General features: G+C 42.5%; 1 protein-coding gene across 4 annotated transcripts in view; it reads right to left on the minus strand.

Moving 5' to 3' along the window:
• LOC141800665 (CREB-regulated transcription coactivator 2) overlaps nucleotides 1-22,433 on the minus strand; it is a 48,420-nt gene that overhangs the window by 20,304 nt on the left and 5,683 nt on the right. For 3 of the 4 annotated variants that reach the window (XM_074683356.1, XM_074683355.1, XM_074683354.1), the window contains exons 2-6: nucleotides 11,182-11,283; nucleotides 10,139-10,255; nucleotides 6,748-6,809; nucleotides 1,168-1,236; nucleotides 665-771 (exon numbers count right to left, since the gene is read on the minus strand). In XM_074683356.1, the coding sequence (XP_074539457.1) occupies nucleotides 665-771; nucleotides 1,168-1,236; nucleotides 6,748-6,809; nucleotides 10,139-10,255; nucleotides 11,182-11,283 (457 nt within the window). The remainder of the gene's footprint in view (nucleotides 1-664; nucleotides 772-1,167; nucleotides 1,237-6,747; nucleotides 6,810-10,138; nucleotides 10,256-11,181; nucleotides 11,284-22,433) is intronic. The other variant, XM_074683357.1, reaches the window with a different exon arrangement.

The raw sequence follows: 22,433 nt of genomic DNA on the forward strand, positions 1-22,433 counted from the left end.
TGTAAATGCTAACTGGTGCTAGGCCAGATGTTTCCCACAAAGTGAGGAGAAGGAGGTGAGACGACGTGCTGGTTCTCAGGTGTGAGCTAAGAAGTGACGACATGGACCTGTCCTTCCATCCATCGTTATTGGGAACGTAAGATCTATCTCCAATAAGATGGACGAGCTAGCTGTGCTAACCCAGCAACAGAGGGAATACCAGAGGGCAGAGTAGCATCATGCTATTCTTATATATTCTTGTATATTCTTATATAACTAATTATTTTCTATTCTATTCAACGCTCACACAGCCTCCTGGAAACATCGAGCATGCTGAACAAACTTTTGAAGTGATTGAGTTTTCAGTTTGTTTTTGTCTGTGGATCAGCTGATGAACAGACTGTTTCAGTTTCACTCTTGTTTCCAATAAACTGCTCACTCTGATTTCATTTCTTCCTTTTGCATTTTGAAACGTCTGTCGAAACATCTGGCGTCATGTTCAATCTGCTGTCACGTCTTTCCTTTAAAGCGTCTCTGGTGAAGCGACCTTTCATCTCTTTCTGTTGAGTCTCAGTTTCATGGTTTGTGTTCAGACTCTGCTGAAAACTCTTCTTACACTAAAAGTAAAGACACGTTTGAGTATTCTCAGTCAGTTTTGTTTTCGTCCTGTGTTTGTCTGCCTCACCGGAGCGCCTGCTGCTCTGGGGGGTGAGGGTGGGTCCCCCGGTGGTGAACGGGTCTCCTGCGGGAGGGTTCATGACACTGGTGTGGAGGGCCGAGTCGGAGTTGGTCCTGAGGGGGAGACACAAACAGGGTTTAGTGGTTTATGGCTCAGCTCAGACTGAAATAACGATCCCTCTGATCAGTTTGGCTGGAGTGGGCTTTTTAAAAACTCACCAGAAATCTGACAATGTGTAAAAAGTGTGAGCTACTCAGAGGATAAAGGAGACAGACTGATGATGGAAGGAAAGAAAGAGGTTGAAAACACATGAAGGACAGAGATGGATGAAGAGGGGAGGAAAGGTTTCAATCCTCTAACTAAGCCCGCTGGAAACCAGAAGAGAGGAAACGTCCCAAAGAAAAGTTTAAAACACGTCTGTATGAGATTTCCTTTTCTCACGACTGAAACGCCAGAGGAAGGAAAAGAGTAAAAGAAGGCAGAGGAAGACGAGGGTGAGGAGGATTCACCTGTTGAGTGCAGTGGTAGGGAGACGGTACAACTGGCTTTTGTCCCCAGGGAAGTTTCCGGACCAATTCCTTTTTCAAGATCGACAAGAACAAAAAGTTACTTCCCTCCGGAGCAGGAACATGGAAAAGAAAGGAGGTAAACATGGAAAGAAGAAGAAGAAGAAGAGCGCGGGCTCCGAAAGAAAGAGCAAGCGGAGAGAAATGGAAGATGGAGGCAGCGAGCGAAGGGAAGAGGAGGCTGGCGTGTCGGCTCACGTTGTGGCGAAGGTTTGCGTCAATATTTTATAAATTATTGAAGTTTAAAGAAAAGTGTGAAAGTTTGGAGGAGTTTAAAGTTTGTTAGTGTGACACATTTAAAAACAACTTTTTCATTAGCTGAGGTGTCCCACAGGGATCTATGTTTAAACCCTTGTAGTTCATATATTACGGTGTATACAGCGAAGACGATCATCAATATTTAGGCCAATTAGATGAAAGATAAAGTATGTTTGGATTTATCTTTTGGGAGGATGAATCTTGTGACTGAAAGTAGAAGACAGCACACGCCATTAGAGTAAAAACACCTTTTTTTTTTTTTTCAAATTTATCAACAAAAATCTTCAGGATAAATCTATCATGTTAGTTTTTGTTACTGTAATGGCTCTGAAAAACACCCTGGAGGTGATTATTGGCCTTTAATGGATTGTAGCTTAATGCAAACGCTGCTTGGCTGCAAATGTTTAACTCTTTAAAACTCTTTTAAAACTCCCATTCTTCAAGTGCTCTTTAAATCACCGTAACTCCTCAACCATTTGGGCTCCAGAGAAAATACAAACTGCTCCTTAAAGAAGAAAAGAAGAGTTTTACTGCGATATCGAGGTGTTACATTACTGCATAGAAATCCACGGTCAACGGCTTCTAATCACACGCAGTAATTACTATAAGCTATTCTCATTACCGTAACTCTTCAAATGTTTGAGCAAGAGGAAAAAAAACAAACAAATCCTGGTCTCTGACTCTTCAAAGGCCAAAAGAACAAAAAATGTCCAGAAATTGATCTTGTAAAAGTTTAAGCTTCAACTTTAGTTTTTACTTGAGTTAAAGTGTAAAAGTACTGGTTTCAAAACTAAAGTATAAAAGTAAAAGTCATGTTTAGGGATGGGTACCTTTCACATTTGAAACGATTTGGTACCTACGCCCAGTACCTGGCAATCAGTATTGGTACTCAAGGGTACCAATTTTTATGTGGTAAAAAAAAAATCAATTTGTTTGATGATAAAATCTAGTTTTGTTTCAGTTTAACATAGTTATTCTTCGATATAGAACCCTGTAATGCTGTGTTCATGTCCAGCATGGAAAATCTCCTACTCTTCCACTTCCTCACAGTCACAAAGATGCATTTAGGAACCTAAACAAGGAACCATTTGATTTTACGTGAATCGGTACCCGGTACTTTTGGCAGAATTCGGTCGCTACCTATAAAAGTACCTAATTAGGTACCCATCTCTATGTAAGGAGAACAAATGCCGTTAAGGACCAAAGCTTAGGCTGCACCACAGAGGCCTAAACTGCTCCTTCACCAAATAAAGGAAAAAATGAAAACTCTAAACATCATAATAACTATAAAGTTTTGTTAAAATTTTAATATTGAAACATTTGGATCAGCTTGTGTTGACCAATAGGGTCTTACCAAACACGGGCTAGATCACTTCAAACTGATCAAAGCTAGCCAAAACGATTGATTACTTTATTTAGACGCTATCACAACACCCAGAGAGTTTCCCCTCTGATTATATGGCAGCACCAGGCCCCTGTAGGTAATTCAAATGAAGTTTATTTTCCACACAGTATCAAAGCATTAATAAGTTAATATTACTGTGGATAATTTTCTGAATAGTTACAATGTTTTTCCATAAGAGCTACCGTACTTAGTAGGTGCTGTTTCCTGTTTTGTGCCACTAGAGGGCAGCACTGGGTCTTCTTCATGTTGACTGTCGAGATGCGCAGCGGGTTTACCTGGCTACGGTGAAATAAATGTTTAACTGGAAAGCTTTTTATTTTCTTGTGTGTGTTTGTGCTGAATTTTTTTTTTTTTTTTTTTTGATGACAGGCTGGGATGAAAACAAGCCGAAATAAAACAGGAGTAACGAGACTATTTTCAAAATGTAGGGAGTAATAAGTACAGATATGTGTCTGAAAATGTCAAAAATAGAAGTAAAAAAGAATAAGTACTCTACTATGAACAGATAATTATTTACAAATGAAGATGAGTTAAAACTGAGCAGCAACCTCTGCTCTCAAAATATGGAGCTGCTGCTGAAGCCCTGAAAACTGCAGTTCCTCCAGTGGCCACTTGAGGCTGGCTGCAGAAGCACTTGCAACCACATTCACACCCATTCAAAAAGGTATTTCTGAGTTGTTGTTTTTTGTAACTTGATATTTTGGAGATTTTAAACCTGGAAAAAAGGACATGCTAGTTTTTAGCAAACTCTATAACCTACTCGACCTCAAACCTGCGCTTTGTAAACAAACAACCGACGTCACAGAAACTACATCTGTGTAAAAAAGACCTTTGACTGCTTTTTCCATCATGTGCTGTTTTCTAAATATGGATTTTATCACATTAAAGAGAATTTTCAACTCCCTGTTTTCGTTCTCAATGCTTCGTTTATAAGCCGTGTTTTATGGGATGTAGAAAGCAAGCAGACATCAGGATTTTTTGCCTGCTACGGTGCTTTATCTGGTGTGAACACCACAGAAGAAGAGCACAAAAACTGCAGTTAGAAGTACTTCACGGTTATTTATTTAACGCAAAACCTCCAGCCTTTGATGGCGACTCGCACATCAGCTGAGGAGAAACGCTCTTTTTTATGGTCAGCCAACAAACAACGATTATTCTGCAGTAACACCTCAACGAGGCAGAGTTTCTCTTCTCAGGAGCCCGACAAAGACAAAGAGCAGGCGGGATCTGTCCAAAACTATACAACATGTCACTGTTTCACTGGAAAAACTGTTTGTTTAAATAAAACTCCTGCTGGTGGTCGGCCCGGCAAAGTCACAGCTGGAGGAGTTGAACCAGAACTGTGTTTACTCGTCAGGCTCTGGGGAATTACTGGAGGTCATTTACCAGCCTAAACTGTGTGTGTGTGAGTGTGTGTGTGAGTGTTTGCGATGTGCAGTGGACCTTCTGTGTCTGTGGACCGAGGCCAGTCCCTCTCTGAAGGGTAATTGTTGTCTTGTTAGAAGAAAACCAGAAAGAACGCAGACAGGCAGGCAGGCGAAAATCAAGCGGCTGGAACTGGTTGCAGAAAACAGAAGAAGAGGCCAACAAAGAAAAATAAAAGGAGGCAGATTCCCAGAAGAAGAAAGAGCAAAAAAAGAACTGAGAGCTCTTCAAAACCCAGTCAGGTTTGGAGCGGCGCCGGCTTAAATCAACTCTGCTCCGTGTTAGTCGTCTACGTGTTAGTGCTGAGGCTGGAGAGGCAAATGAGCCGAAGCGGCGCTCGCAGCGGGAGCTATGAAAACCTCGGAGGAGCCTCGGTGACACCTCATGTGATCCTCAGAGTTATTTGGAAAAGCAGCTTTATGGTAGCAGTGACGACTTTGCCTAAGGATTCGATGCCACTGTTAAAGTACAGGCTTAAACAAAGATATAAGGATGCTCAATGCACGGACGTAGATCTGCTGCTGCTCTAAGACGACCCAGGGCGTTAAACTTACTGATGCTCGCTGCTGTTTCAACTGTTTCCTTAACAATCTGCACTCAGGCTTAAAAACATGGAAAAACAAACTCCCAACATCATTATCTTCACAGAATAAACCCAGCTCTAAAGACGCTTTGAGTCTTCAGACACAGCCATGTGATAGAAACTTAGACCGCTGTCTTCAGCACAGGTTGTACTCACACCAAACATGAATGGAAATGTTTGTGCTCTACCTGCTTTATTCATTAGTGAAAAATCAGGATTTCTTCCAGGAACTTTTTATGCTTCCTGTTAGGACAATATTATAATGATATTTCTTATAAGCAATATTAAAAGAGACTTGATACAGCTCATTTTGCGTCATAACAACATGACCTTGAAAACACTTTATCGATCTAAAGCAGAAAACACTGAGATACCTGGAAAAAGTGACAAAATATAGGGCAGAGAGCTCTGCCATCTTTGTCCCTTTCTTGTAATTTTTTCGTCTCTTTTTCGTCATTTTTGCATTCGGAGTGGCTCATCTGTTGGTCGCGGACACCAAACTTTTTGTGTCTTCAGTGATATTTTTACTACTTTTTCTCCTGTGTTTGTCTGGAGATCCTACATGTAACCATGGCTGCATTGTTTACATGTGAAATCAGCTGTTAGCTGCCTGTAGCATGTCAATGCTAACTGGTGCTAGGCCAGATGTTTCCCACAAGGTGAGGAGAAGGAGGTGAGGATGACGTGCTGGTTCTCAGGTGTGAGCTAAGAAGTGACGACATGGACCTGTCCTTCCATCCATCGTTATTGGGAACGTAAGATCTATCTCCAATAAGATGGACGAGCTAGCTGTGCTAACCCAGCAACAGAGGGAATACCAGAGGGCAGAGTAGCATCATGCTATTCACAGACATGGCTAACAGAGCTAACAGCAGACACCAAGGCCACATGTGAAGAGCTTCACCTGCTGTGAGCAGACAGGATCCAGGAGACAGAGACTGAACAGACTGCTGAAGAAGCTCAGTCCTGGACCCTGTGGAGGTGGAGGCTGGCTGACTGGACAATGATGGACAAGGTGTCAGCATCTATTTTCTTATGGAGCTTTTTACACTTTCTACACACTTTCTGACTTTGGTTTTCTTGATTGCTGCTGGGACTCCTGAATTTCTCCTCAGGGATAAATAAAGTTTTTTATGTTCTGTTCGATTAAATCCAAAGCAGAACCCTTCAGCTCCTGGCGGCCCCTCCAGGTCCTGTTAGCTTGTTAGTTTTTCCCTGAACAGATGAGTCTTCAGACATCTCTTAAAGTAGAAAGGGACTCTGTGGATCATATAGAGTTAGGTAATTCATCCACCATTTGGAATCAACAGAGGAGAAGAGTCTGGCTAGAGATTTGGAGCCACCAGGCGTCTTTCACAAGCAGAGCGTAGAGGACCAGGAGGAGTTAGACCTGGATGAGTGACCCCACTGTTGTCTCACTAACTAGGTTTTCCTTCTGTCTAAATTCTTGCTTGTGTTGTACATCTCTTTGGACCATAGCGTCTGCTAAATGAATCTGTAGATCTGCATTTTATCTGTTTTATAACTGGCCTGTAACCTCATCACAGGAGCTCAAACCCTGGACTCAGAGCACAGACTGTTCAACATCAGCCTCATATTTCAACGAAAGTCGTTCAGCAAAAGATTTCTTCAGACTTTTTACACTTCCTGTTTTCTGGGACATGTTTGCTTTTGCTTTGTTTTGATTTTCTGGATCGTCTGAGGTGTCACCGAGGCGTCAGAAAGGTTTCAGAGCGGTGGAGGAAAAGGAGGCTCAACAAGCTGCTGAGGAGATAAGGAGGTGTCGCTGTAGACAGTCGGTAGTTTTCAGAAACAGACAGAGAAGAGGAGGAGGAGGGTGGACAGACAGTACCTTCTCCAACTGGGGTCAGGAGGCGGGGACAGGTAGGCGGAGTTATATGGCGAGCTGTCCACCTGAGGAGACGACTGGTTAAGGGAATAAACTCAACGTTAAGCCATTTATCTTTCACTTTCTGTTTAAGAAAAGCTGCTTTCACTGTGCTCAAATCGCTCTGCTTCTGTTTTTCAGAAGAACCTTATAAAATAAAAACATCCACACAGATACGATCTGTCCGCTTGGTCACTGGATAAAAAAAGAGTTATGAAAGAGAATATTTCCAAACTTTCATCAACAGCTTTTTTGTCTCTTTCAGAAACAGTTTTCAGCTCCGAGCTGCAGCTTCACACTCACAGCGTTTCACACTTCCTGCTAAGCAGACGAGGTGTTAGGTACACAAGTCTCCTACGATTTAAACTGCTTAACGGGTATACTTTCATTCCCTTAATGTGCTGATTCTCGCTGTTTTTCATGCGTGCAATAACATGTGTTTGGAATTCCCCGTTCTCTGTTCGCTCGATCTGAAGCCGACGAACGAAGCAAGGCGGCATGACGACAAGAAGTCAGTCATCAAAACATTTTGACGTTTAAAGCTGGACATGTGAACGTGGAAAAAGCCCACCTCAAAGCCTGGGGCGGGGAGAGCACACCTACTTTCTCCTTCATGTGCAGAAGTGAACAGCAAAGGCAGGCAGAGCAGCAGCAAAAATCTGAACATGGAAAATTGGGTGATCTGAGAAAACTGTGGCCTTAATGTAAACTGAATTAGCATAAAGAGCTAGCAAGCTGCCAACAAGATAAAACATGTGCCATTTAAACAACTTCTGAAAATTCTTGACTTTCCCCAAAAAGAAGATTTTTGAAGCGAGCTGGCCGTTTTCTCCTTCACTAGTTCAAGACGTGACAATTAAAGGGCTGTTTTTAAAAAGTTAGGCTTCTTCATAAATGAAGGCTAACATGTCTTCAATAAGTCTTTGCTCTGTCTCTTTAAGGTCCCCCTGTAGTAGCTCTTTTTGTTTTAACTACTGTCTCTTTAAGGGGCCCTGTTCCACAGTCCTTCCCTCTGGTTGGCCAGTCCTCTTGGGGTCTGTGAGGGGCGGAGCTATGGAAAAGTCTGCCTCTCCAAAGTGTCATAAACAAGTTAGTAGATCCTCACGTGATGATCTCATAATTTCAGTCTCTCAAAGATCTCGTGAGGATCTCGTGCTATTTTCTTGGATCGGAGCATTTGGAGCAGTTTACGAACAGAATCAAGGATTTCTACAACTTATCAATTCACAGCAGCTTAAAAATCTGCACTTTAGGTGCGAAGATCGTGCTAAAAAAGGCTGTAATACTACTGGTTCAAGCCCTTTCTCAAGGACAAGACGTTCTTTGTTGAAATTGACTCTGATCTGTGGGGTTCCCCAGGGGTCAATCCTGGGTCCCCTATCGTTTAATTTGTACATGCTCCCATAAGGACAGCTTACACTCAGCTATAATGTGTCCCTCAGATCTACGCGTCACAGACGGCGGGAGAACATGGGCCTGTAGATTCACTCTGTCACTACATCGAACAGATGAGTGTGAAGATGACGCTGAACTCAGACCAAACTGAAACCACCGTCAGTGGCCCACAGAGACAAAAGCTCTCTGAATATAAATAACCAGGTTGGAAATCTAGGAGTCATACTGGACTCAGAGCCTGACGTTAAATCAATAACTGCAGCAGCTTTTTACCGTCTAAAAACATCAGAGTTCCCAGCAGGAAATTCTGAGTTTGGGGGTAAACAGTAATTAAGCTCCTGTTATCTTCTTATTTTATTTTAGAAATTTTGACTTTTGTTTGTCGCAACCATAGACTGTAAAAAAAAATGGACTTCATCTTGCTCAGCTCGAAGTGAGGTCTCCACAAAAACTGCTCCCCCTGGTGGCTGGCTGCAGTATAGGTTTAAAAATCCATCTCCCCAGTCATTCCAGATGGGCTGTGGTCAAACTTTAAAAAATTAATCCACCTGGTAGAAATGTTTCTCACGTCTGATTGTTGTGGTGATTTGAAGATATCATTTGGCTGTCTTGTATCCAAGTCCTCTTTTTTTCTGAAAAGTTTTGTTTTCATTAGTTATACGAGGTTAAAAACGAGGCTTTATGTAACGTTTAACGATGATTGACAGCTGACGTTCTTGTGTATTTTTTTCAGGGATTGTAAAATATGTCAGGAGGTAGAGTCAGGAAGTGATTAGACTCTGGTGAGAAAAATAATAATAATTACTTTTTGTCACCCAGCTCCACTCAGATTCTCCCAGAATCCCTCACAGTCTCTACTGCACAGACTCTGGCTGCAAACTGCTACAATGGCTGCGTCTGTGACGGGGGAATTTTGGTTGCAATAAATCAGCTGTTTAAATGGTATTATTTGATGCTTATATACAGAAATACTCCTGTTAAGACAAGTTTTTCCGAGTTTCCAACTCGAACGCTGAACTCTGAGTTTACGTCACTCCCACTCCCGACTTCCCAGCTCTGAGTACAAATGGAGCGCAGCATAAACCTGACTTAGACTGATCCATGTTCGTCTTCAGCAGGTTAGACTCCTGTAACGACCTGAACACCGGACTCTCTCAGTCTGGACCAGAACCAGGAAACACGACCACATTAGTCCAGAGCTCAGGTCTCTGCTCTGAGACTGTTTAACAGCTCTGCTTAGAACAAGTCTCTTCACGGTTTAACCCCAAACTACATCTCTGACATGTTAGAGCCATGAACCAGGAGTCTGAGACCCTCAGGAAGGGGTCTCCTGCTGGTGTCCAGGGTCAGGACCAAACAGGGTGAGGCTGAGTTTCAGTTTAATGCCCCTAAAATCTGGATGAGAGGATGACAAAGTTCAAATCCAGACTGAAACAGTTTTTTTTAGCTTAGCATACGACAACTGAAAGTATATGATCTGGGATCCTCACTTTTAAGTTAATCTCATTAATGATTTTTAGATGTTTTATTGAATGATTTTATTTTGTCTTCTTGTGATTTTATTTTAGCTGTAAGACACTTTGATCTGCCATGTGTACAGACTGTGCTCGACGAATAAACTCGCCTAAAAAGGAAACAAACACACAACACTGCTTCAGTTTAGCTCGTTGAGTTTCGTAGCCCTCGTTGTGTAATCTTCTCAGAGCAGCAGAGAAACTTTTAAAAGTTAAAGCTCTGTGACCTTAAAAAAAGATAATATAAAGAAAAACTGACAAGATGACACGAGAGAACTTCATTAAGATAAAACAATCTCTGTTTGAAGAGTCACAGCCCGGCTCAGTCTGACGAGCGCAGTTTTCCACATGACAGATCTTTAGACTTGTTTTGTTTTTTAACCCCAACCTCTTTAAAAAGATAAAACACACAGAACCCAAAGCCCTCGCTCTCAGATGAAGGATACTTGTCGGTTGCGGTACGGTCTGACTGGCGAGATGAAACGTCGGTCCCTCTGGACTCGCTCCACCAGACCGTGATGCCGAGTGGACCGGTTTGACTCCAGGGTGGAGGGGAAGGAGCCCTGAGACAAAGACAGAGAGATTTCCTCAGTTTATGAAACACATTAACACATTTTCAGAGATGAAAACAAGAGCAGCCTCACAGAGAGCGACTTCCTGCAGGGGGCAGAAACACGCTCCTGTGATTTACGCCTGGGCCCTGAATGCAGCTCCAGTTCAGCTCCTCGCCGCTGCAGGGCGGCTGGACAAAGCTGAATGTGGAGAGGAGCAGTAAGAGCACAGAGGGATCCTCAGACGGAGGATAAAGTGCTTTCCTAACAGAAAATCACGCTCTGCGAGGTCGTAGATTCACGCCTGCTATCTCCACGATAAGCTCTATCTGCTGAGCTCTCATTAGTCAGAACAATAACACAAACGACTGACGGGTCAAAGCGACGGCTGACCAGACGACTCCAGCATCTGGAGCTTTTCCTCTCCTCTAACGTCACAAACCATCTCCAGGAAAACCAACAACCTCCTGAACTCCCAGCTCAGACGACAAGACGATCAAATCCTGCAGGTTACCTCCACTCTGGTCTGAGCTCTGGGAGAGGAGGAGGAGGAGGAGGAGGAGGAGGAGGAGGAGGAGGAGGAGGAGGAGGAGGAGGTGTAGATTCAGCTGTGATATCAGCAGACCAGAGGAAGGGGGAGGAGGCGATGACATTGATGAAACACCTCCATTACTGAATGAGTTTGGCTCTGCTGCGGCGCTGACGGGAAACTCTGATGACTCAGACGTGAGGAGCTGCAGATCGTGGTGACGCAGCAGATTGTGTCCTCAAAACTTCGACAGAAACTTCGACAGAAACTTCTACACCTTCCCCACAGCTGCTCCTGTCCTCTGAAAGCATTTCGTTTCTATTCCCATCCCTGCTCCTCCTCTTCCAAGCGTGCCGCTAAAAGAGGAGGGATTTCAGGAGGAAGTGATGGCGTGGTGGGAATCAGTTACCTGGAAGTCCTGAGGGGTCCTGCCGATCTGGTTTACGTTGGGTAGAGAGCCGCCATAATACGGACCCTGGCTCCTGGCGAGGCGGAGCTTCTGAGCCTGGAGCTGTTGGAAAGAGACGACAAAACATTTAACGAGAAAACCAAGGCCAAGGGTTTTAGGGTGAAACACAAAAGTTTTGTTGCATTTTGAAACTTTTGAAAACAGCCTCCCGAGTGGGATTGTTCAGAAACGCTGCAGACACCGTTGCCATGTAAACAGTGCGTCACACTTGACTTTGTGCGAGCGCATCCATCAGTCCATCAGTCCCGTTGTTAGGATGGTGGTGATCTCCCGTGTTGATCTTGTTCTGCTCAATCTGCTGAATCTGTGACTGTCTTTAACTAAATGAGCATCTGTTGCTCCACTTCTGCTCTCAGCATTCACCAACACACCAGATGATCAACTCTACTTCAGAGGAGATCTACCAAAAGCTGCTTCTGGACAAGACAGTTATAGCACCACCTACAGGCCTGGCATGCTCACTACAGAGTTTTCAGTCCTTTAGGATTTCCACATAAGGGAAGAATATTTTCACTACATTTTAGCGTTTTCAGATGAAACGTTGCGTAAACGGGGCATAAGACAACTGTTTTCAAGCATCACACAGAGAGAATTTCAGTAATTCGAGGCAGACAAATTCACACCACACACACCAAAATTTTAGGACAAATAATTGGCTTAAATTCAGCTGTGAATTGGGCCTTCACTTGGACCTAAAATTTTCTTCAGTAAGTTTTAGTGAGACCTCACGCTGGCCTCCTTTACAAACAGGTCGGACCTCAGGAGAAGAAGTGGAGTTGGAGATTTAGTCCTTCAGCCCCCCAGCCAGGTCCAATTATCAAGATCCTCCGCCCCGACCTGGGGACGTACAAACCCGCACCCAAACCGCAAGCCCGCGCATGACCCCGATTAGTACCGCAACCCAATCGGACCCGTTGAAACACGACCCGCAGCCCGACCCTTAACCTTATTTAAAGTAATCATTTTGGGTCATACTGTCTGAAAATTGAACGGTGTATCACCATAGTTCAGATGTCAGTGAGTAAACAACGCACCTGAATGAAGCAACTCATCCAATAAAAGCCTGACTTCAGCTCCATCATCAACCCTCTGTGATCTTCTCACATACAACCGTAAAATCACTCGTTTTTTACCTTTAATGCTTTTAAACTCTTAATCTCTTAAAGGGACCTTTACATGTGTAATAGTAGACTTACTTTCTGTCCAGACTTAAGCCACGCTCAGCAGGTACGAGCCGTGATCATGTCACAACCATGGATGTATTATAAGAGCTGGATAGCGTGGCTATATGGTCACAGCCTTACAACCAGTTTACAGCTTACGTTTTCATTTTACTGTATTTATTATTATTTATATTAATTTTGATGTGTCAAACTAAATCCTGTGGCCTGACCAAATCAGCTGTTTTTGGCCGCATATGCAAAGCCACGCTTACGCGCGTTCGCCCCTCAGCTTGTCAAAGTAGTCCAGCGTCCAGACTCGGGCGTTCACACAGCGCGTGACAGGCGTTTCGCGCGATTAAATTTGCGAGTTCGCATTTGGTGTGGCTGCGACTTGATACACTCTTGAGGACGTTTGCCTTCTTAGGGCCTCCATACACTGAGACATATTTGCCACATTTTTACCTGATTTATACACCATCCACTGAAAACAGCTCTGAGACCCATTTATGGGCCTCAACCCACAGATTGAAACCTGCTGCACTTGTAGATTATATTAGCGGCTTGATCCTTCCAAGATTGTTTTTATATCATGGACAACACGTGATGCAGGAGACCTCAGGCTGAATTTAACATTTAGAAAACAGTGAGTGAGTGAAACAGTGACTAAGAGCTCGCAGCACACATTTTGTAGCATTCCCTTTGTCTAAAGCTAGGGATGTACAATATATCGGTGTCAATATCGGTATCTGTTGATATTTACTCATTAGCTGCCTGCATTTTCAGAGCATCTTTAACAATCTTTCAAGACCCAAATAATCTTGTTATCTCTGAGTGTCTAAACACCAAACCTCAGCAAGAAGAGTGGACTCTCTTCTTTTTGTCTCTCTTCCTGTTTTTGATCAAAAAACAGATAAAACTTATTTTTTTGATCGTGTTCATCTGAGGCGCTCCATCCTTTGATCCTCTCCATGGCCGTCTTTTCTCACGATCGTGCCGCTCTTACTCTCCAAACTACCTAAACAGATCATCTTCGATTTATTCTTTTTTTTTTTTTTTTTACCAATATTTTTTACCAATATCAGTTATCTGCCATAACAACAATATTAATATCGGATATCGGTATCAGCCAAAATTTCGATATTGGTGCACCCCTAACCAAAACCAGGACAGGTCCCTGAATCACCGACCTGTACCGTCCCACTTTCTGGTTCCCTTCTGTTGGGGTGTCAGACTAAACTGATCCAACCCCGAGAGGGTGGAGCTAGAAACACTGCAGCCTGCTGATTGGTGGAAAGAATGGTCACTTCCTGTGTGACAGTGGTGATAAAGAACATATGACCCTGTGCTGAGATGTCTTCGATTGTTGCTTACTGGGATGTGCTTTCTTCTTCGTTGGATTTATTAGCATGGCTCTAGCCCAAGAAGGGCACGGTTGGCTGTGGAAACATAAACAGGATCAGGCTTTACTGATCCAACCCGGACCAAACTGGACCACTTGGTGGAAACGGACTTTAAATTTAAGCCTTCTGTAAAGATGTAGATTCAGACACACAGGCTACAGATCATTGCATGTTTTCATTACAGATTGTGCTCTGCCTGCTTTTGCTCTCCACACAGACTCTTTGTCCTGGAGACGCCAAAACCAGAGCTCTTCCCCTACGAACAACCCAGACCCCGGAGAGCAGACTCTACATTTCAACTCAACTTGAACTGGACACCACAAAGCAGAACTGGCATGACTTCACATTTCTGCCGCCCTCTTCTCGTCAGACACCAGAACATCACCCACAAAAACCTACTTTCAGTGTTACTCACTGTCTGCCTGATGCTGTGGGTGATAAATGTGATTCACTCACTGCCAGATGTTAAAAAACACATTTCTCACTGCTGCAGAGTGAAAAAATTAAACCTGAAATCTGACTGCAGATTCTTTTTGCTTCGTTTCTGGACCAAACTGTGATCTGAGAGGTAAAGGCCTCAGCCAGCAACAACAAAACAAACCTCACAGCTGACCTCTGACCTTTGGCTGCCTGTAGCTACACACAGCGAGCCTCTCTGTTGGTGGTTTACTGAAACTGAGGAGCGCTATATAGGCCGGAGAGAACATGATGAGGTCTGCAGAGCTATAAATATAATTACATCATGTAAATATACAGTCAGGGAACACACACACACACACACACACACACACAGACGCTGTCCCAGAAAGCTGGAGAGTGTGATGAACTGATTTATCTCCTCCTCTGTCCTTGTTCTTTATCTGCTCGTGTCCTTGGATCGTCCTGCTCTTGTGCAGAAACCCTGAGAGCTGAAAGCGACGGCATGCGTTCATTAATCTGTGGACTCTCGTTTCTCTGCTCTGAGGACGCGTCTGCAGGGGAGCAGCTCGTCTAATCATTGCACAGAGCGGGGAATGATTCCCGGGGTGAGGCGGTGGATAAGTGATGAGGTTTAGACGACGCGCAGAAAGGGTTTTTGGCTTTGAGTGAGCAGCAGTCAGAAAGCGCTGGCTCAGACTTCAGATGTGATAAAGTCGTTTATTAAAGAGCTCCGTCCCTGCAGACACAGTTTCTGTTTCTTACCTGAAAATGACTCAGAGGAAACTGACAGCAAACAAAGCGCTCAGTTCACTCCTAAACAGACTTTAACTACTGTTTGCACACCCTGCAGCACCTGTAATGCAGCAACACAACACTTACTCCGTGACAAACACTGGCTGACGGATTATTCCCTCTCAGGGATCCTCAACGGTCTCTGAAGTCCTGCAACACTGGAAACATCAGGACAAACTGTTTGGGTCGTATATGATCCACGAATCAATGGAGAATTTATCACTGTGCACAAAACAAGCTGTGCCAGGCACCACGTTTTTCCTGATGTGTACCGTCACATCTGAAATGGTACGGTACAGATGCCCGGTACCTGGCAATCAGTATTGGTTCATGTCGATACCAATTTTGGGAACTTCAGTGTGTGTTTATGCTGTAATTAATTATTTGTTGAATAATATAGTCTCAGAGTTTTTCACTCCTCAGTGTATAAACTTTCACTGCTGTGTTCAAGTCCAGCATGGAAAATCAGCTTCTCTTCCACTTCCTCACAGTAGGTCTGAATCAGGGTTCTTGCACCATTTAAAAAGTCAAATTTAATGCTTTTTAAGACATTTTTAAGACCATAACAAACATAATCTAAGACCCCAAAATTTCATTCTGTTGAGGAAAAAAGTAAATTTATTTCTGCAGCACTGACTCCTTTCTTTGATGGGCAAGCGTAAACAAGGTCTTTGTCAGTTCAGAGGTCATTACAGCCACACAGCGCTGTCTGGAGTGACACAGGCTGCAGCAGAGGACTAACTTGGAGTGGACCATGATGGAATATTGGTGAAAAACACGAGTTTTTGGACGATTAATGCAGTTTTAGGAGCGGCGCTGTCTATGCCCTGATGGATCCCATTATACGGACGTCCGCTGCACGGTTTTGGATCTAAATATCTCCCGAAGCACTGCTTGGATCAGGAAAACCTTCTGGGTGAGTATTTTGTTCTACTTCATTCTATAGACAATGTAAAAGCTGTATAAACTAGTGCTGTCAGGCAATTAAAAAAATTAGTCTAATTAATTGCAGGATTAGTAATTAATTAATCTAATTAATCGCATTTTAATCTCTCTGCTTAAGGTCCCAAAATAAAGAATTTGAATTCCAGGACATTAAAATTACATTAAAAGACATGAAAAAACATTTAAAACAAAGATGTTTTTCTAAATATATATGGTGATCGCTTGAGGACCCCTGACATCTACCTCCCGTGGCTGGACCATAGTCTGTGTAGTGAGGGGACAGCGTGGCTCCACCATTTACCATTGTACAGTTTTGAAGCCAAACTTCCCCCGTCACAGACTGTGAGGGATTCTGGGAGAATCTGAGTGGAGCTGGGTGACAAAAACAATAATTATTTTTTTCTTTTGAGAGTCTAATCACTTCCTGACTCTACCTCCCGACATATTTTGATGTAAAGCCTCGTTTTTAACCTCTAATAACTAATGAAAACAAAACTTTTCAGAAAAAAGAGGACTTGGATACAAGACAGCCAAATGATATCTTCAAATCACCACAACAATCAGACGTAAGAAACATTCCTACCAGGTGGATTAATGTTTTAAAGTTTGACCACAGCCCATCTGGAATGACTGGGGAGATGGATTTTTTAACCTATACTGCAGCCAGCCACCAGGGGGAGCAGTTTTAGTGGAGACCTCACTTAGAGCCGAGCAAGATGACGTCCATTTTTTTTTACAGTCTATGGTCTGGCCATGCTTAGACTCTGAGTATAAAAGGAAAAATGTACCGTGACCGAGGTTAACTTTCTTTCTCCCGTTTCGTTTTACTCTCTTTTGTTGTTGATCGTGTTCCCCTTGGATTATCTAATGGAGAGACACGTAACCTCTTCTGCTCTTTGAGTTTTCGATCATGGCGTGGAGGACCTGCAGGGTTCCCGCCCATCACATGTTTGACCGTACTGTAGTATTCAAACATGAGCATACAATGAACTGATTCCACTGATTCCCGTTCACTGATGAGGAATCTAGAAGTTTCCGTTCTCCCCTGAAGCAGACGCTGTTCTGCCCAGCGGCACATGACACTCCTGGAAATAGCTTTAACTGGAGTTGGTGAACTGTTTTAAAGTCACGCAGCCTGAAAACGCTCTTTATGGCGAGGTGATGCCGGTCGCAGCGCCGTGCTCTTTGATCCAGGGTGTCGGAGCGCTGAGCTGGAGCAAAGGAACCGGATAAAATCCACTCGCTGTGTCTAACGGGCGTGTAAAGGCAAATTCCACAGATTTTCATCCTCATTTTTCTGCTGTGAGTTAGGAAAAAAGGCTGAAAAACTGTTAAAATCTCTCCCTGTGAGGGTCAGAAAAACGACTTTTCAGCTCAGACTGAATCTTCACATCATGAAATCCAGGGATGACCGCATGAAGCCGGGTCTTTTTGGGAGAAAAGGTTTTGAAGTTGTTGCGTGTGAAGCAGAAGTGAAGCATTTCAGACGTCGGCTCTCATTTGATTTGCGACTGAAACTAGTAAAACTTTGCCGTCAGGCTGCCTCCGCTGTTGCCAAACTTTAAAAACTTATTTTCCAGACTTCTGACTTCATTTAAAATATTTCACTGAACGTCAGGGCGCGCGTCCAGACACACAGAACAGTGTGTGAGGATTTTATTAAGGTCAGTCGGATTTCTACGGGGCTGTTGTAGACTTTTCTGGATATGTCGGATCAGCGTTTCACTTCAACTTTTAACCCTTTTTCCTTTTTTAGCAGAAACACAGTCATGCTTTTATTCACAGAGCCATAAATCTATAAATTAGTCACGGCCAAATTTCTGACCAAATCCATCCATCAGAGCTGAGGCTGAATTTTTATCTTTTCGACATTTTCATCCATAAAACGTGAAATACAACCTGCTGATAAAAAATACCTTTGGCCTTTAGCCTTAAAGAGACAGCAGCTAAAATGAGGTTAATTTTTAAAAGGTAAAAAATTAAATAGCCCTTCTTCAAAGGAGAGGATTTTTTTAACGCCTCTCTCCACAAATAGAAAATACTGAACCACTTATTTTGTAATATATTTTGACTTTATTAATGTTTATCAATGTTAGGAGCAGCAGTGGACCAGCTCCTCCTTGTAGATTAAGTCTGGAAATGAGGACTTAAATTTCCTCTGGTGTGTGTTAGCAATGCTATCTTGTTGAATTAGACAGAGGGAGGTTTACAGTATGGAGTTAGATTACTGCCAAAACCTCACAAATAGAGGTAGACTGATATATCGACCGGCCGATATATCGGGCCGATATTTGGACATTTGTCTCTATCCGCCATCGGCCATATTTTCTTTTAAAAAGCCGATTTTTGATCCGTTGTATAAAATGACGCAATTTTTGATCAGGCACAAAAAAGATGAGCACCTCAAACTTGTGGAACCACTTGGGTACATTACATACTTTTGTTCAAATTATATTAATAAGTTTAAATTTCTTTTTTGACATTTGAAGAAGAGTGTGAATGTTTACTACTGCTTCTTACATTGAGTGTTTACTCAGACAAAATATTTCATTGTTTTGAAAGCTGAATAAATGTTCAGAGGACTGGACACGACTTGTTGTAATAGATTTCTTTTAGTTGCTCAGAAATTGCTGCGTTTCACAAAAATGTGATAAATATATATTTATTTAACAATCGGCCTGAATATCAAATTGGAAAAATCGGCTATGCACATCGGCATCGGCTGCCCAAATTTGGAAAGCATCGTCATCGGCCCCCAAAAAACAAACTCAGTGCGATTTGCAAAAGCAAAACATAATTCACAACTAATGTATTTAGTTTTATTAATGAAAAAAAATGTCTCTCCAACAAATACATCTTGCTTCACTAATACAGAAAAATGTATTTTCACTTAAATGAAAATATTGAGGCCCAAAAATAAAATCTTTCAAGAGCAAAAAAAAATATTGTTCAAGATTTAAGTTTTTCTTCTCGAGTTCAAAAAAAATCTGCGAGTAGGAGAAAAAATTCTCCAAGTAGGAAAAACAATTCTGCGGAGAAACAGTTTTGACATGACTCTACCATGTCATGTCACTTTTGGCACGATCTTCACGCCGTCACGTGACTTTTGGCTGCAACTTTCCGCTGTTCTGATCCGCATCCGCAGGACTTAGATTTATTCATGAACGCCAGCACACGGCTTGAGCAATGTTCTGCAATGTGCACGACACAACAGCAGGTGGCACTGTTGATGCTGTTAGACCATAGATCTACATCATAGATATGGCGAGAAGCCCAGGAAAGAGGGCAGCATCACTCGCGCTGGACCGAGCAAAATCATGGCAGCATGAGCAGCCAACAGGTGAGTTTGGGACCATGGTTGGTGAAGTTTTTGATTTTACTGGCATTTCCTCCGTTGATATATGTAATTTATGGCACTGCCGGAACTAACCTATCAAGCCAACTTAACCTTATTCCCGTTTTCTCACTAAATACATCTTGTTGGCCGCGTCAGTCGCCTCATGTCTTCATGAAATGACTCAAACTGGATCACTCACTCAGTGACATCCATAGACTGTAAAGCTCAATATGATAAACACGGACGCAGCAGTTTGAACACTATCAGGGTATCATTTGTTCATTCCATATCCGTTTTAGAATCCAAAATCAGAAAACGGCTAACGACTTAATCCCTGTATAGTTTGTTCTTTCGTTATTCTGTTTCAACAGAAAAACAAAAAAACGAAAAAACTGACTTATTTTTTTTGTTTTTCTGTTTTAAAACCAAAACCGAATAACGGAATGTCATGTCCTGGTTTTAAAAATGGAAAACGAAAGATAATAAAAGATTGTGTCAAAATAGTTTGTTTGATGTTTTGATTTTAAATGTGAACATCTCTATATAAAAATTAGACAAATAACTCACATTGAAGGTTTATACAGACATGAGTCGTTCAGACTCCAAAATTTGCATGAATAATATTTAAATATGTGGAATAATCCTTTGCATGATATATCCGTCTCATTTCTGTTGCGTTTGCTGCAACACGTCTGAATTTCATTGCATATGAGTGGTTTATTACTGCAGAAGCTGCTAGCAGCTGCTTGAAGCGTGCAGCCTCAGATCCAGGGACTCGGTGTGGACGGTAACGTGTATCATAAGGTAACGCAGTTAAATATTAAAGCGCCTCTTGTCAGACTGCTTCAGCAGCAGCACGTTATTTATTACTCTCCCTATCTACAGAAAATTTATGAGACAAACTGCATATCAATACTGAGCAGCTTTGAAACGGAGCCACCACCAACATATACACACACACCCTGATGCTATTAGCTGATTAGACCACCCACACACTCCTGCTGCAGTGTGTGTGTGTGTGTGTGTGTGTGTGTGTGTGTGGACAGGAGTTAAAGGAATTCCCAGAAGGGGACAAAACCCTGCAGGGAGGTATTGTCAGTAAGAGCAGGAGGAGGTGTTGGTGAGCGTTTGTCTCGGCTGGAATCTGCAGACTAACAATCAGTGTCATTGTTCGTTGACTGATCTATTATCTTTACAACACACTGATTAATCGAGTGTGTATTAATCTGCCAAACAGCAAAATCAGAGAGAAGGAGACGCAGGGAAAGAGGTGACGCTGCACTCTTTTAAAAATCTCATCAAACACTTTTTAAGGAAGAATTTCAGTCTCCTTTTTCACTGCATGGACAATTTTTAACACATTTTGCATTTTTCATCGTGCATCCCACGTAAAAGCACTTTTGCATATCCTGCAAACCGCCTCGTAGTTGTTGTTTGCCAGCCCATCCTGCAGTTTTCAATCAGAGCAGCGACGCTGCAGAGTCAAGGATTCATCACAGGAAGAGGCTGAATCAAGTCAGACTGTCCACGCTGTTAGAGTCATTAAAAATGTTTAACGACGTCCGAGAAAAGGTTGAGATCTGCAGAGAGTCGTGTTTGAAGTGTTCCTCCTCTAGATTGAAATCTTGAAGTGAGATAACGTCCTAACCAACCTGATTGTGATCTTGCTTCAGAAGCTTCACCGCTGTCGAGAGCTACGCACAGAAAAACAGTTTGAAGTCTTAATTACTTTTCTTCCATCAAAAAAGCTTCACGGAGATTCTCTGAGGTTTTCTGATCCGACTTCCATCCGAACTTTACCCACCTGTGGTCCCCACACCCTGCAGGTATCAACACCTGCTCACGTACAGCCAGGACATCAAGAATCCATCACAGAAGTTTTCCCTTTTCCTTTTCACTAACATGAGTCTTAACATTAAATTTGAGGCGGGAAGAGCACATCTCCCTTCTCATATAGAAAAAGGCAGGGAGAGCATCAGCAAACTCCAGAGGGTACAGAACAGAGCTGCAACAATAAGTCAGCATGATCAATTACACGGACGATAAAAATGCATCGTATTGCTGTTTTTGTCACTGGTAATATCTCGTCTGTGATGCAGTTCACTACAGGAAGTGGTGGGGGCAGCATCGCTTCTACTGTTTACATTTCACCCAGAAACTGAGAAAAAGAAGTTCAGATGAATTAAGGTAGAGAGCACAGAGGATGCTCAAAAAAGCCGACCCAGGGCGTCCAAAGTTTGGAAACATTTATCAAAAACAAGTTGGCGAAACACGTTAAAAGTGAAAACTACGGACACAGGCTGAAACTAAAAAATCAACAATGACGAAACTGGTTGAAAACCAAAACAAATTGTTATGCCAGTTATTAGTAGGGGTGTAAATCACCAGTTTCATGACAATACGATACGCTATCGATTCTTTGGACGATATAATATTTGCCGATATCACAAAGTCTGTCACGATGCGGTACGATACGATATGAAATGATACAATACGATACGATACGATACGATACGATACGATACGATACGATAAGATACGCTACGAAATGATACGATACGACGTGAGGCTTGAGAGGAAACTTCACAACAACTCGCGGTTGGACGGAGACGGACATGCGTGTCCGGTCAGGATTTCAAAATAAAGGCGTACATTAAAGACCAAGATGTTGATCGATGTTTCGACTTTCCATTGATGTGATTGGATCATTGCTTAACCAATCAATGAATCAATCTATATCGATGGATCATTACACCCCTACTTAACTGCACCAATTTTGGGTACTTTTGCATTTGCTTATGTGGTAATAAATATTAATTTGTTTAATAATAAAATCTCAACGTTTTTCAATTTAACATTTTTATTTCTAAATATTTAACCTTACAATGCTATGTTCATGTCCAGTAGGAAAATCCCCTACTCTTCCACTCCCTCACAGTCACAAGGATGCATTTAGGTACCAAACACGGTCCTGTTTGGTTTCATGTTAATCAAAAGTACCTAATTCTGTACCCATCCCTAATAACGCTCCAAAAAATAACACCATCTTCACAGAGACGGCCCTGGGAGAGCGTCAACAAAGCCAGAGATTTTATCCACTTTCTCGTGAAGGTTGTGATTTTATTTTCTTATTCT

Source organism: Halichoeres trimaculatus, unplaced genomic scaffold (assembly GCF_033239565.1).
Source record: "Halichoeres trimaculatus isolate MK-OKI-2021-1 unplaced genomic scaffold, fHalTri1.1 fHalTri1_scaffold_12, whole genome shotgun sequence".
NCBI classification, from domain to species: Eukaryota; Metazoa; Chordata; class Actinopteri; order Labriformes; family Labridae; genus Halichoeres; species Halichoeres trimaculatus.